The sequence below is a fragment of the Canis lupus genome, chromosome 2 (genome assembly GCF_048164855.1).
Source record: "Canis lupus baileyi chromosome 2, mCanLup2.hap1, whole genome shotgun sequence".
Taxonomy (NCBI): domain Eukaryota; kingdom Metazoa; phylum Chordata; class Mammalia; order Carnivora; family Canidae; genus Canis; species Canis lupus.
Genome location: NC_132839.1, coordinates 38,362,045 through 38,378,199, shown reverse-complemented (window position 1 = coordinate 38,378,199; position 16,155 = coordinate 38,362,045). Strand labels below are relative to the sequence as shown.

The 16,155-nt window shown below is 42.9% G+C and overlaps 1 protein-coding gene across 9 annotated transcripts in view; it reads left to right on the top strand.

Annotated features, from left to right (window-relative positions):
• The window catches only part of CHRNA7 (cholinergic receptor nicotinic alpha 7 subunit), a 129,091-nt gene extending 114,829 nt beyond the window's left edge, over positions 1 to 14,262 (top strand). For 5 of the 9 annotated variants that reach the window (XM_072795792.1, XM_072795769.1, XM_072795763.1 and 2 more), the window contains 5 exons: positions 740 to 907; positions 1,787 to 2,083; positions 3,045 to 3,131; positions 5,907 to 6,016; positions 10,405 to 14,262. In XM_072795792.1, the coding sequence (XP_072651893.1) occupies positions 740 to 907; positions 1,787 to 2,083; positions 3,045 to 3,131; positions 5,907 to 6,016; positions 10,405 to 10,923 (1,181 nt within the window). In that variant the 3' untranslated portion in view covers positions 10,924 to 14,262. Of the gene's footprint in view, positions 1 to 739; positions 908 to 1,786; positions 2,084 to 3,044; positions 3,132 to 5,906; positions 7,137 to 10,404 lie in introns of those variants that run through there. The other 4 variants (XM_072795778.1, XM_072795802.1, XM_072795781.1 and 1 more) reach the window with 4 other exon arrangements.
• Positions 14,263 to 16,155: the final 1,893 nt, after the last annotated feature.

Below are 16,155 nucleotides of genomic sequence, written 5' to 3'. Positions count from 1 at the left end.
AATACATCCTTTACCTCCCATGGTTGGGTTTTGCTTTGTTTTGTTTTTCATGAGAATGTTCTACTCTCTTAGCACATTTCAAGTATACAGCATTGTTAACTAGAGTCACCATGCTGTACATTAGATCCTCAGAACTTGCTCCTCTTTTAAATGAAAGTCTGTACCCCTTGACCAGCCCCTGTCCACTTCCCCACCTCCCCAGCCCCCTGGCAACTCACTGTTTCTATGAGTTTAGCTTTTTTTTTCTTCCAAAATCCACATGTAAGTGAGATCATACAATATTTGTCTTTGGTTTAGTTCACTTATTATAATGCCCTCCAGGTTTATCCATAGTATTGCAAATGGCAGGATTTCCATCTTTTTAAAAGGTTGACTAGCATTCCATTTTGTCTGTGTGTCCGTGTGTGTGTGTGTGTGTGTGATTTGATAATCCTTTTCTTTGTTCATCCATCCATTGATACTTAGCTTGTTTCTGTTCCTTGGCTATTGCAAATAATGCTGCAGTGAATATCATGAACACGGAGGTGCAGATATTTCTTCCAGATAGTGATGTTGTTTCCTTTGGATATATACCCAGAATTGGGGTCACTGGATCATATAGTAGTTTTATTTTAATTTTTATGGAAATCTCCAAACTTTCAGTTTACATTCCCACCAGCAGTGTAAGACTGCTATGTATTTAAAGCCCAGCTCAGTCCCCTTCCATATCAGTTTTCCAACTGCTTTGTTGCCCACATAGGCATATTCAAGAGCTCCTGCTACATCGATGTGCGCTGGTTCCCCTTTGATGTGCAGCAGTGCAAGCTGAAGTTTGGGTCCTGGTCTTATGGAGGGTGGTCCTTGGATCTGCAGATGCAGGAGGCAGACATCAGTGGCTACATCCCAAATGGAGAATGGGACCTTGTGGGTAAGCCCAGAAAAGACATGAGACTAGCAACCTTGCAGGAAGCCACTTTTATTCCTGTGCTGGCTTTAAAAGTTAGGGATTTTTCACTCTGCGTTTTAGTGTCAGCATTTATTGATCCCTGCAGCAATCTCTATAATTTACTAAGAGCTATACAATAAGAAACAAAAAACAATTAGAAAACTCAGGGCTTTCCATGAGAAATGTGCAGCTATTTAAACAAGTCATTGCTGGTATAGGTGTCCCTGTACTATTAGAGTCCATTCGATTCCTAAAATCAGGTTGGACAGAAAATTGCAGTTCATGGGAACCTATATTTGATGATTTTAAATAGAAAACAATAATTACATTTATAATAATCTAAAGCTTATAGTGTATTATTATTTATAATCATGGTGTCTTAGTCCCTTCAGGCTGCTATGACAGAGTACCATAGATTGGGTGGCTTATAACAACATAAGTTTATTTATTACAGCTCTGGAGGCTGGGAATCCAACATCAAGGTACTGGCAGATCCAATGTCTGCTGAGGGCCTACTTCCTGGTTCCTGAATGGCTGTCTTCAGTGTCTTCTGGCTATATTCTTATGTAGCAGAAGAGAGTAGGGAGTTCTCTGGGCCTCTTGTAAGGGCAATAATCCCACTGCTCCCCTCAAAGGCTCCATCTCCAAATATCATTGCTGTGGGGGTTAGCATTTCAACATACAAATATTGAGGGGATCACAGATGTTCACTATATACCACATCTAGTTCCAACTCATTAAAAAAATTCCCCCAATTTGCTCCAGGATCATTAAGACATTCCTGAATAACTCTAATAAACCAGAAAGAAAGTTTATTCAAACACTGATTACCCAGGTGTTTTTTGTTTGTTTGTTTTTTAGCATTTAACAAACTCCATGGTTGTTTGTGTGATATACCCATTAAAATAAACAAGCAGGGTAATTTTATTCAGACATGCTTCCTTTCCCCTGCTACTCATGGAGGAATCCCAGGCAAGCGGAGTGAGAAGTTCTATGAGTGCTGCAAAGAGCCCTATCCAGATGTCACCTTCACAGTGACCATTCGCCGCAGGACCCTCTACTATGGCCTCAACCTGCTCATCCCTTGTGTGCTTATCTCTGCGCTAGCCCTCCTTGTCTTCTTGCTCCCTGCAGATTCAGGGGAGAAGATTTCCCTGGGTGAGTGTCCTGATCTTGGGCAGAAGTCTGAGACAGGATGGGAGGGCCTTGATGTGAGGTCAGCTCTGTAGGGATCACTGTGGACAGTGCAGGACATGTCATGGCTTGGGTGCAGAGATGTTACAAAGCCTGCCTGGTGCATCACACACTGACCTCCCAGTGCAGGGCATCTCCCCGAGACTGTGGGCTCCTGATTTAGACTCCATGTTAGATGCCCATGCCCTCTGGAGAATCTGTAGGATTCTTTGATCTTCCACAGAAGATAGGAATGCCCAGGAAGAGACCACTGGGTTCTGTCCTGAGGTACCTTACTTTCTTCTCTCCTGCCACCCCATCCTGTTTCTTGGTGGCAGCTGGCTGGCATTCGTTAGGGACAGGAAACAGTTAGTTTAGTATTAGTTTGCTAATCTGTATATTGCCATACACAGGGTAATTTCTTACAACTATCCAATAGGAAGATAAGAAAACTAATACTTAGAATGGTGAAATTAATTTCTCAACATCTTAAAGAGTTACTAAAGGTCATATTTAGTACATATAGAAATCATCCTCAAACCCATATCTACAGTCACATAGCTCGTAAGCAGCGAAATCAAGACCATAAGTCAGATCTTCAGATTGCATTTTTTTCTCCCTGCTATACATAACTACTTCTCAATCCTAATATAATTAAGAAAATGAGAGATATTTCTGTTAAGTTCAGTAACCGTTTGTGTATTGTTGTTCTAAAGTTCTCGTTCCCAAACTTACCTCCATCTGGGACTCTGGTAAATGATCTGAACAGTCCCCAGAAAAATGGCCATGCCCATAAATACAGATAACCCTGCATTTGGTTTCAGGATGTCACTGACCGCTCCTCCACACCTCTCTAGTTCTTTGAATCTCAGGTTAGGCACAGTTAGATGGAATTGAGCCTTATCATGTCTTCTGTCTCAGGCACTGCTGTGTGTTTATGTTTTAGGGATAACAGTTTTACTCTCTCTTACGGTCTTCATGTTGCTGGTGGCTGAGATCATGCCTGCGACATCTGACTCGGTGCCCTTGATAGGTAAGCAAGTGTCAGGCCTCTCTTGAAGACATAGGCTTAGAGAGTGCCCAGAATTTCCTAGCACAGGCACAGAGCAGAAACCTGTTGTCTATATCCTGGACAGCCACACGCCCAGAGGGAGTGACTTGCTGTAACTGTTCAGAGTGAACCATGGCCTCTGCTCACCTGGGCATATATAAGGGGAGTGCAGGGAGTCCAGATTTGTGGTTTGGCTTGAAGATGCGGAAATGTACCCTTCCTCCCATTGTTCTCCCCTTCACACTTGTTCTGCAGCCAGAGATTTTTTTTCTTTAAGATTTGTTAGAGATTTGTTTCTTTATCTTGAGTTATTGTTTTTCTACAAATCCTTTGTCAGAATGGGAAGGGCTCACATTTTAACTCCTGGCCCTTGTTTCCTGAGATACCTCGATGTCTCTGGATAAAGTTAAAGCTTGTGACGAAATGTAAACAGGACAAATATGTTTTGGCCAAGACAGATATAAAGCATGACCTCCTGCCCAGGGCAGAATGGCCAAAATAGGAGATAGCATCATTTGTGGCTATGCATCTCTCTGGATTAGAATAGGCAAGAATATACAGAGGGGTGCGCAGTGGTCTAGTGGTCAGGATCTGGTACTCTTTACACTACAGCCAGGATTCTGCTCCTGGTCAGGGAACCAGACCCCCAAGCCAGTTTTAAGAATGGGAAGGAAACATTCTAACGGTGGATATTAGATTTAATATGAAAATCACTACTCCAGTTTGGTGATGGAGTTCAGAAAGAAGAACAGAGTTTGTGATTATTTCTGTTGGCCCATGCCACCTGAGGGCCACCCTGTGTGGTTAGTAAGGGAGGGTAGGAGTATGGGAGCCTGTTTATCATACACAGATACCCCTAGGCTTCACAAACTAGGAGGCCAAGGCTCTTTTTTTGTGAGTTCCCTTAATGTGTCATATTTTGGCCAGAGAGAGAGAGACTGTTGGTGTTAAAAGCCTTGGTGGGTGTTCCTATCAGTGGGTCTCACTACCATCCAGGGGGCAAAGAACCATGTTTCAACCTGACGGTCTGAGCCACTCTTCCTATCTTCCAACACAATGCTTTTAATAGAGACTTGCAATGGAAAGCACCTTCTACAGGGCACTTGCCAGGCCCTGCCTTGACTAATGACCCAGTGGGAAAAAGGCATGGTTGATGCTTAGCCCATGTCTAAAAAGATGGGATGCTGTAGGCCTCTGATGTTGTTGAGATTATTTGACCCTGGATACCTCCACGGGTCTTTGTATTAGTCTATTCAGGCTGCTATGATAAAATTGTAGGGATAGCCTACAGAACAGAAATGTATTTGCTTTCAGTTCTGGAGGTTGGAAGTCTAAGATCAAGGTGCCAGCAGGTTTGATATCTTTGGAGGCCTCTCTGCTTGACTTGTAGATGACCACCCTCTTTCTGTGCCATCACATGGTCTTTCCTCTCTGGGTGGATCCCTGGTACTCCTTTCTGTATCCAAATTTCACCTCTTGTAAGGACACAAGTCAGATTGGATCAGAACCCACTCTAAGGACCCCATTTTAACTTAATCCCCTCTTTAAAGGCTCTGTCCTTAAATACAGTCATATTTTAAGGTACCAGGGGTTAGAGCTTCAACATATGCATTTGAGGAGGCCACAGCTCAACCTATAGCAGTCACAGTTTTGTTCACTCTCCTTCAACTACTTAGAGGTTTCTGGTGCTAACTTGAAGTCTCAAATGTCCATCTCTGGCAGCTTTTCATAGGTACCTCTTGGTTCCCATGGGGGACAGAGAGTTCATTCCTGCCTGGAGAGAAGGAGGCATTCTTAACCAAGTGTGTGGCCATGCACTTAGCCTCCACACCAGGATATTCTCTTCTTAGAGCTCAGCCCCCTGGAGCTGAAAGCCACACTGAAGGTCTAATAATAAAAGTTGCCAATCAAAGAATGTCTTCCTTTTTCTAGGCTTTCTTCTACATCCTTGGCTCATATAATTTCTCATTCCTGCACCAGCCCTGCAAGGAAGGCATTGCCATCTCTGTTATGCTGGTGAAGAATTGAGGCCCAGACAGCCCAAGTAGCCTGTCTAAACTCATAGATGTCTAAACTCATGGGTGGGGTAGTGGGTTAGGGGAGAGCTGTTTCAGATGCTCAATGCTGCTTCTCACCTGGGCCAAGGGGGAAAAATGCATCCTTACCCATCAGAGCTGAAACTTCTCAGCCACGAAAGTCACTTTCACATCTTCCTCAGACAACTAACATCTCCTCCTAGCTCTTATTAGATGGGACCAGACTCACTTTCCAGAGTAATTAGGTATCCCTCTGGTGATGCCCAGGTGTGCCCTTTCCACATCACTGCCTCCATCATGTTCCTGGCTTACAGTTATCATGATGAGGACCACACCCTCACTACCCCAGTGTTTTCAGTTCCCATAACTGTCCACACTTTTCTCCTGGGAATAAACTTGTCAGAATCCTATGAGGCACTGTTAACCCTCACTGAAGGAGGAGGCCGACAGAGTTCACAAGAGGGTAGTGAGCTAGGCCAGGCCGCTTGTGTGGATGGGAAAGTGGGTCTCCTTGCTCTAGGACAGCTTCTCCTTGCTGGGAATGTTGGCGGCGGGGGGGGGGGGGGGGTCTGCAGGCCTAGAGGTGGCCTTACCTTGCTCTAGGCTTTGCCACTGAGTCCCAGGCAGGCAGGCAGAGACTGGTGTTGGGCTCTGCCTGCCACACTGTGATGCTTGTGCCATGGAGGCCCCATGTCTCACCCTGTGTCTCTTGTCTCTGCAGCCCAGTACTTTGCCAGCACCATGATCATCGTGGGCCTCTCCGTGGTCGTGACAGTGATTGTGCTGCAGTATCACCACCATGACCCTGACGGTGGCAAGATGCCCAAGTGGGTCCGTTCCTCTGCCCTTCACCACAGGAAGTCAGGGGCCATCCCCAGGGGAGGCTCCATGGATGAATTGTCTATTTTAAAAACCCACAAACAGCTAGGTGTTCCTAAACAAAGAGCAGTACTTCCCATACCTCCTCACTTCTCTGCATCATTGCATTATCTCTGTATAGAGGATAGTTATGATGAGCATGCTTTTAGGGGTCCATGGCACTGTTCTTGTAATCTGATGTTCCAGAACAGGGTTCACATACTGACCACTCTGTATATTTTGCTACCATAGTGTTTATAAAACTACTTTTTGCATATACACTGTGGAGAACTGTGCAGTGGTTGAAAGCAACAGACGACATAAGCACTCATCCATGTGGTTGGATCTTCTAAACAGAACGAGGAGTGAAAAGGGTAAGGGAGAGTGAGCCATGTAATAATACATGTAGTCAATTCACGTAGGAATGTCATCTTACCACAGGCCTATAAAATAAAGGTTAGTGGTTACCGGTGGGGAAGAGGGATAGGATAAAAGCAAAAGGATGAAAAATAAACAATTGAACCTAACAGCCTGTTGTGTCAGCCCAGGGAACACCACACACCTTCCCAGCATCTGCTTAGCACCATGCACTGGGATGTGGGTGGATGCTTATCCAACCACATACTGTGCTCCTTTGGAGTCCAGTACCTGAAGCTGTATGCCTATCCTCATCTGAGACTCGGGAAACCTTGATTAGGGTCAAACATGGCCTGGGCTTTCCTCACCTCAGCATACTGGGACCCCTTACCCAAGGCAGGGGAGGGATGCTTCCCACCCCTGATTCTTACTTGGGCCCTGCAAACTTTCTGGTCTTCTTGCCCAGAGAGCATGGCCTAGGGATGGTAGGAGCTAAAGGAGCCCTCTTGTGTCAAAACAAGCCTGTTTGCTTTGGAGACTTACAACCTTGCATCCAAGTTCAGAAGGGAGTATAAGACTCACCAACGTGCTACATGCAGGTGCAAGGAGTAAGGTGCATTTTATAACCTCCAGGAACAGGGAGTGCCCAGGCCTTCTAAAAATATTCATTATGCAACAATTTATAGTCACCAAAAAGTGAATTTAGGAAAGATCCAAATAAAAAAAAATGACCTTACCAAGTTACTGTGTTCTCTTGGGTTCTTTTCCACAGCAAATGCTTACACTTAAAAAGGACTTTCTCTCAAAGCTCATTGCATCAGCAGTGGAGTGAGCTCTCAGAAATGGTGCTATCTCCCACACATGTCACATCACTGCAGTCTGTGGGCTTGTTTTGAGCCCCCCATTAAAAGCTGGGACACTTTGGCAGACATTCACCTACAATGTCATCTGACTTTTATAACCCTGACACACTTTCTGTCTACCCTGCTTCCATTTGAAATAGATAATACATTGACATGTTTCAAAAGTCAAAATAAAAGTAAATTACAGGAAAGGAAATCCTGCTCTCACTCCTGCCCCTCACTGTGCTTCCAACACTAATACTGATAGTCATTTTAAGTAATTTCTTCATTATCCTTCAAATGTTTGTTTATGCAAGTGTAAAACTAACACCACATATTATTATTTATGTTTAAGACATGAAGACACAAAACCATATTTAATGGCCTGATAATACTTTACTGTCCAGAAAAAAATCTTAATTAAAAGCATATCCTAATTTTTCACCGATCAGCACAGGCGTGTATTAAAACCAATGGCTACAAATGAAATATGAAGCTTGTACTGCTCATTTTCAATCTATGGAGCCAACTGCATTTTTCTTTCTTTCTATGTGTATTGGAAACATAAACAACCTCCAAAGGACTTTTATTATGATGTGTTTCTATGAAGAAGATACTGCTGGTGCCTGGCTTTATGTGACATTTACGCAGCTAACCACAAAACCATAACCTAACAGAAGAGGTCATGAGCAGTTTGATAAGTGCCAAGAGGATCATTTCATCTCTTGAGATGCTGTAGCCTTGAAAGCTAATGATTCAGGCCATGGAATAGTGTGTGGATCATTGGTAGTGTGGATCACATTAGCTTGAAATGTGCTCCAGGGTATGCACAGACCCTTTCCCCCAATACACACACACACTCCATGTGTACAGCTACCCCAGGGTTAAGACGCACTCATTGCCCAATGTATTCCTTTGAGCTCTGGTCCAATCTTCCAGTGCCTTTGAAGTGGGGCATGGGCTAGAGTCACAGGAGTTTTGAAGAACACTTCATAGACTCTTTAAATGAGCTGTGGCAGCCTAAAGATATAGGTGACTTGCTTACAATAAGACCTTGAGCCAATTTATTACGGTTTTTGAAGCCTCAGTTTCTTTATCTGTAAAATGGGTGGAGGCATTATACTTACTCATATACTCATTATACTCAGAGCCCCTAAGAGGCCCAAGTGAGATGGCATGTATTCTGAGACTCCTGTGGAAGGCCAGACTGACCTTTGGATTCATGTGAGGCCATGTGTTTGTTCCTGTTCCTTACTGATCATGGAAAATCCTCCTGGGTACGCAGACAGGCTTTTCCAGGCTCTGGAGGTTTGTCCATAGGGTGTAGGCAACATATATATAGAATGCTATCTGCTGTGAACAAAGGGTTATCTTTTAAAAAAAAATTAAATTCAATTAGCCAACATACAGTACATCATTAGTTTCAGATGTAGAGTTCAGTAATTCATCAGTTGCCTAGAACACCCAGTGCTCATCACATCATGTGCCCTCCTTAACGCCCATCACCCAGTTCTCTTTACAGCTGCAGTGAATTTGCTCTTTCGCCTTCTTTTCATTGCTTGTCTCCAGACTGGTCTACTGCAGTTATCTCTGATAAGATGCCATTAAAAAGTGCTACAGACATGAACTTCACAACTTACTGCCTGTACTTGCAGGTGGGAAACATATTTGTTGTGTTGCTCATGGAATTCACCCACAATCATAAATCAAAATTAAAACCATTATCTGGGTAATCTCAGGGAAAGGGCACACTTTTCATATACTTGTCTAAATAAGCTTGCAAATTTTTTTTTGACCTGGATCATGGCCTCACATGGCTCTTTCTTTTCATTAGAGGGAAAAATAAGAAATCTCAGTGATTTCTCTCCAGTGTCTTCTATGCAAGTAGGCAATGTATGTTGATAAAGCACTTCAAACCAGAGATTGGCAAACTGTGGCCCCAGCAGTGATATGCAGCCTGCGAGCTGCTTTTGCAAATAAAATGTTACCAGAAAAAAGCCACGCTTGCTTCTTCACATGTTTTCATGACTAATTTGTACTTTATTAGTGGAACTAAGTAGTTGCATAAGAGGCCTTATGGACTTTATTATGTGGTCCATAAGTCTGCCAGCTCCTGCTTTATATTTTTCCAAGTACTTTCCCGCATATCATCTTAGTCTCCACTGCAGCCTAATGAATCAGGCTGAAGGTTCCCAAACTTCCCTGGTTCACAGCACCTTCAGTGTCTCAAGGATTTTTTTCATAGCCCCTAAGGCAAAAGAAATACCTAATGGCTTTCTTTATTACATTAGTCAAAACGACTTAATAAGTACTTATGACTGGCCACTTGGCACCTGTTGGTACAGCACACGCACCCTCATTTTCTGTTCCACATTGACATTCTTGGCACTTGCTTTTGTTTTGTTTTTTAAATATTGATTTATTTATTTATGATAGACATGGGGGGGGCAGAGACACAGGAGGAGGGAGAAATAGGCTCCATGCCGGGAGCCCGATGTGGGACTCGATCCCGGGACTCCAGGATTGCGCCCTGGGCCAAAGGCAGGCACTAAACCACTGACCCACCCAGGGATCCCCTGGCACTTGCTTTTGATCAGGACAACAAAAACCTGCTTTGCAATGATATGCTATCATTGCAAGGGACCTGATGTTATAGTTTGAACTGCCCCAGCTAGGGGATCATGCAGCATCTGATAGGTATCATAGGGTTGCCCTTGAAACAATTTTAAATCTCCAGGGGTGTGCCCCTATAAGAGTGCCATGACATACCAGGGTACCTCACTGGCACTTAGGTATGATGGACGCTAGTTACAGATGAGGAAAGACTAGAAAGAGAAAGTGACTTGTCTTGTTCACACAGCTCAGGCAGGGCTCTTTCTGCAAGCTAGCCCTCTCCTCCGACATGCCTGTCTGCCCTGAGACTACAGCCTGTCTGCCACTGAGAATTCAGCTCATCTGTAGGATGACTTCCTGCGTTGATTTACTCTAGGCTCACATGTGACTCAACCATTGTAAGGCATTGATTGGCACTGCTTGCCTGTGTAGGCTCACCTGGGAAGTGGTGGGGGCCTGTCACTCCCAGGATCCACCTAGTAGGGCTGGGATCAGGATCAGCTGATGCTCACTTCCTGTCCACCCCTAACTGCCCTGTTGTCTCCCCAGACCAGAGTCATCCTTCTGAACTGGTGTGCATGGTTCCTGCGCATGAAGAGGCCGGGGGAAGACAAGGTACGGCCAGCCTGCCAGCATAAGCAGCGCCGCTGCAGCCTGGCCAGTGTGGAGATGAGCGCAGTGGCAGGGCCGCCTACCACCAATGGCAACCTGCTCTACATCGGCTTCCGTGGCCTGGATGGTGTGCACTGTGCCCCCACCCCCGACTCCGGTGTCGTGTGTGGCCGCATGGCCTGCTCCCCCACGCACGACGAGCACCTCCTGCATGGCGGGCAGCCCTCGGAGGGAGACCCGGATCTGGCCAAGATCCTAGAGGAGATCCGATACATCGCCAACCGCTTCCGCTGCCAGGACGAGAGTGATGCCATCTGCAGTGAGTGGAAGTTCGCGGCCTGCGTGGTGGACCGCCTGTGTCTCATGGCCTTTTCTGTCTTCACCATCATCTGCACCATCGGCATCCTGATGTCAGCTCCAAACTTCGTCGAGGCAGTATCCAAAGACTTTGCTTAACCTGGTCCTGATCCCCAGCATGTAGGAAAAGCACAGACAGGCGATGCAGTTGGCTTGGGGAGAATTTGGGGTGCTAATCCCACAGCCACACTAGACGTGAGGATGCTGATTTACCCGTTGCGCTTGCTGCTAGTCATGTTAATTAGAATTACCTTGTTATTTTCAGTAATAGGATCTCAGCACGCTTTTTTTTTAATCCTCTCAGATGGTCTACTTGATATTCTTGGGACGTCCATGGGGTCACCAGCACCAACGAGAGGTCATTTTTCCCATTTTCCAAAGTCTGGTGAGCCCTTCAGAGAAGTCAGGTTGGCTCAGGACTGCCAGGGGAGACCTGTACAGTTGGTTGCATGCCTGCATGTCACTTGCCAAGAGAGTCTACATGAAAATTCAGCATATGCTTTTGCCTGTTTATAAACCTAGATTGAAAGTAGTAATAGTAATAAACCACACTCACTAGATTCATTCAAATAATTGGTAAAAGGAAACAAAACTAAAACTTAAAACCTGTTGTTTTTTTCTGCAATTCAGATTTTGTTTTCCTCTACCAGACATGGCAGACAGAAACAATTTTACACTGTTCCTACATTTTAAGAGAGAGAGATAGTTGGCCTTGGACATTGTGCTTTTACCAGCCTGATTTCTGCCAACCTACCCTGTGGGGGGAATCATGGAGGACACAGATATGTGTTGATTCTGAACTAGGACCAGCTCTGGGCAAGTCAGAGGGATTTCTGAGATCCCAGGTGACTTCCACACTTCCTGTGCTACCCTCAGACACTGGGGAATTGACTTCGCTCTATTCTGAAAAACCCAAAGGACAAATAGAGTTCTATTAGAATTATCAGCCCAATGTAATAGCTAAAGTTAAATTAAATCAGCTATATGTTTTGTTTTGTTTTAATAATTTATTAGATGCTTCTCATGTACTAGAGTTGATTAGTCTTAGAATAAATGTGTGGGTACATACAAATGCACAACATAAAGTGAAAGTATGCTATGCTTTTCTTTATGTATCAAGGCCAGGGGGCAGAGTCTGGGACCTCTTCTGGTTCCTTGTATGACAGGAACTGGGAAGGAGATGATGTGGCCAGTGGTTTCCTGGATGAAATGCCAGTGGAAGGCAGCAGGAGGGGCTGGCAGGCTGTACAACCAGTAACTCAGTCTCTTGCATTTAGGGATCTGCTTTCCCACAGCTCAACTACCCCAGCTTTAGCCAAGAAAGATGGCTTGAACAGGTAGATTCATTGGAGATAAGCATTTTGAAAGCAAGGGAAAATTTAATTTTTTTTATTTTTTAATAAATTTATTTTTATTGGTGTTCAATTTGTCAACATACAAAATAACACCCAGTGCTCATCCCGTCAAGTGCCCCCTCAGTGCCCGCCACCCAGTCACCCCCACCCCCCGCCCACCTCCCCTTCCACCACCCCTAGTTCGCTTCCCAGAGCTAGGAGTCTTTCATGTTCTGTCCCCCTTTCTGATATTTTAAACCCATATGGTGACACAGTTCTCCACTTACATTATCTAGCTGATACTGATCACTCTGCCTCTTCCCAGTCTTCTTATTTTTTAATGAGATTAGAGGGAGACACAACAAAATCTCTCCTGTTCTGTTGTTTCATCTAGTAACAGATCAGAGCTCGAAACTACAGAAGGCTTGGAGCTCTTGGGGTTCCTTAATTTGCTTCTAACCCCTGAGATCGGTATATTATGAGGGAGATTAGATTTTCAGAGCAAAAAAATTGCATACCTTTCTCCAGCCATTTATTTCACTCATTTCTGGGTAATGCACATGGATTTGTTTGTGACAAATACCCACCATTTGCTTCAACGTGGATGAAACTGGAGGGTATTATGCTGAGTGAAATAAGTCAATCGGAGAAGATTTGTTTGCACTGAGGAGAAAGGAGGCTTGTGCATGCTGTGTGTGTGTGGGTGGGGGCACTTAAGCACTGAGTGTGCAGTAAAGTGTTTAAAACCTTGTTTACGACAAGAAGGCTGATAAGTTAGGGCATTCTAGCATCATGCCCTTTGGAGCGGGGTTGTCCTCAGAGTTCACCCATTCTACATGGGACAGATGAACAATGCACAGTCTTTTTTCTCTTTTCTGTCTATTGTAGACACAGGTAGAAGTGTTTTGATAAAAAGAGAATGCTTCATTTCTTATTACTACTGCAAAATGAATCCCTACAACATTTTTTCTTGAAAAAAAAACCTTTTTGATTTTGTATTTTATACAGAAAAATATTTTAAAAAGCAAACAAAAGTAGTTTATATGTTGACCACTCAAATAATACTCTGCCATTTAAAAAAATAATAATAAGGAGAAGATGCACATGTAATAAGAAAAGTGTTAATGGCTACAGGGGCTACCAGTGAAAGAACTTCTGGGGACTGGGGGCCATTTCCAGAAAGGAAGAAAAAGAAAAGGAGGAGGCCAGAAGGGGGAGAAAGGGAACATGAAGAGAGACTCCTTTACTACAGCTCACGCTATGCACAGCTCTCTACATTTTGCTTTCTACACTTAGTGTTTTATCCTTCCATAACAACATATAAAGATCTACCTCATTCTTCTTAATAGCTGCTTACCATTCCATTGTCTTGGTGCACATAATTTCTTTGGTTAGTCTATTAATTAACATATAGAGTATTTCCAGTTTTTATTTTTATATACAAATCTGTAATTAGCATCCTTGATTTATATCTTAGCATACTTTTATGACCATATCTTGGTATAAATTCTAAGGTGGAAGTAGAATTGCTGGATTTAAGGCTATGTGCATTTAATGTTTTGGTAGATATTGCCAGATTACCCTCCAAATACTGATCAATGGATATACCTACAAAAGTATAATGAAAAGGCCAATTACTCAACTTTCTCAGTACTGGGTATTATCAAACTTAATTTTTTTCCCAATCTGGTGAAAAATTATATTGCAGTGTTATTCTGATTTAGTTCATTTTATTATGAATGAATATCTTTCAGATATATTTTAGAAATTTCAGTTTTTGTAAATGTATGTCTTTTACATAATTTTGGATTATTTGGCTTTCTCTTAATAAATTTGCCTGTGTACTTTGGAAATTTTCTTATATCTTGAAAATATTCCAATTTGTTTAGAAAATATTTTTATTTATTTATCTTTTGATGTTATTTATTGATTTGGTTATTTCTTAGCATATAGAAAGTTTAAAGTTTTATGTTGTCAATTTATCCATATTTGCCTTGGTAGATCCTGGGATTTGTTTCCAGTTTTTTTGTTTGTTTGTTTCCAGTTTTAAAAGGCCTTCTCCATTCTAAGGTTATAAATAAATGTACTCATATTTTCTTCTAAATTCTTATGGTTTCACTTGTTTACATCTTTTAACTCCTTGGAATTCATTTACTGCAGAAAATGGCAAAAATGCATCTTTTTTTCCTCTCCAAATGGTTAGTCAGTTGTGCCAAAAAGTATGTAATAGTGTATCCCTGTAATACAGTTAATCTTTTCCCCATTTTTTTCAAAATGCCACCTAGTTTGTAAACTAAATCCCTATAAGTGTTTTAGGGCTATTTCTAATTAATTTGTCTCTCTGTAAATGCCTTTAGTTTCTGAAGCCTTGTTCAGGGTAATATCAAATTTTCATATGAATATCAATATTTTCAACTCAACCATCCCCTCAACACTTCTTGCCTCATCCTTCCACTTTTTCTCTCTCTGTCTCTCATACACATTTTTTAATTTAAACAAATTATTTTAGATTTGTGTGGAATCAGAAAACACGCCGAATAGCCAGGGGAATTTTAAAAAAGAAAACCATAGCTGAGGGCATCACAATGCCAGATTTCAGGTTGTACTACAAAGCTGTGGTCATCAAGACAGTGTGGTACTGGCACAAAAACAGACACATAGATCAATGGAACAGAATAGAGAATCCAGGAGTGGACCCTAAACTTTATGGTCAACTAATACTCGATAAAGGAGGAAAGACTATCCACTGGAAGAAACAGTCTCTTCAATAAATGGTGCTGGGAAAATTGGACATCCACATGCAGAAGAATGAAACTAGACCACTCTCTTGCACCATACACAAAGATAAACTCAAAATGCATGAAAGATCTAAATGTGAGACAAGAATCCATCAAAATCCTAGAGGAGAACACAGGCAACACCCATTTTGAACTCGGCCACAGTAACTTCTTACAAGATACATCCACGAAGGCAAAAGAAACAAAAGCCAAAATGAACTATTGGGACTTCATCAAGATAAGAAGCTTTGGCACAGCAAAGGATACAGTCAACAAAACTAAAAGACAACCTACAGAATGGGAGAAGATATTTGCAAATGATGTATCAGATAAAGGGCTAGTTTCCAAGATCTATAAAGAACTTATTAAACTCAACACCAAAGAAACAAACAATCCAATCATGAAATGGGCAAAAGACATGAAGAGAAATCTCACAGAGGAAGACATAGACATGGCCAACACGCACATGAGAAAATGCTCTGCATCACTTGCCATCAGGGAAATACAAATCAAAACCACAATGAGATAACACCTTACACCAGTGAGAATGGGGAAAATTAACAAGGCAGGAAACCACAAATGTTGGAGAGGATGCAGAGAAAAGGGAACCCTCTTACACTGTTGGTGGGAATGTGAACTGGTGCAGCCACTCTGGAAAACTGTGTGGAGGTTCCTCAAAGAGTTAAAAATAGACCTGCCCTACGACCCAGCAATTGCACTGTTGGAGATTTACCCCAAAGATACAGATGCATGAAACGCCAGGACACCTGCACCCCGATGTTTCTAGCAGCAATGTCCACAATAGCCAAACTGTGGAAGGAGCCTCCTCGGTGTCCATTGAAAGATGAATGGATAAAGAAGATGTGGTCTATGTATACAATGGAATATTACTCAGCCATTAGAAACGACAAATACCCACCATTTGCTTCAACGTGGATGGAACTGGAGGGTATTATGCTGAGTGAAATAAGTCAATCGGAGAAGGACAAACATTATATAGTCTCATTCATTTGGGGAATATAAATAATAGTGAAAGGGAATAGAAAGGAAGGGAGAAGAAATGGGTAGGAAATATCAGAAAGGGAGACAGAACATGGAAGACTCCTAACTCTGGGAAATGAACTAGGGGTGGTGGAAGGGAAGGAGGGCAGGGGGTGGGGGTGAATGGGTGACAGGCACTGAGGGGGGCACTTGACGGGATGAGCACTGGGTGTTATTCT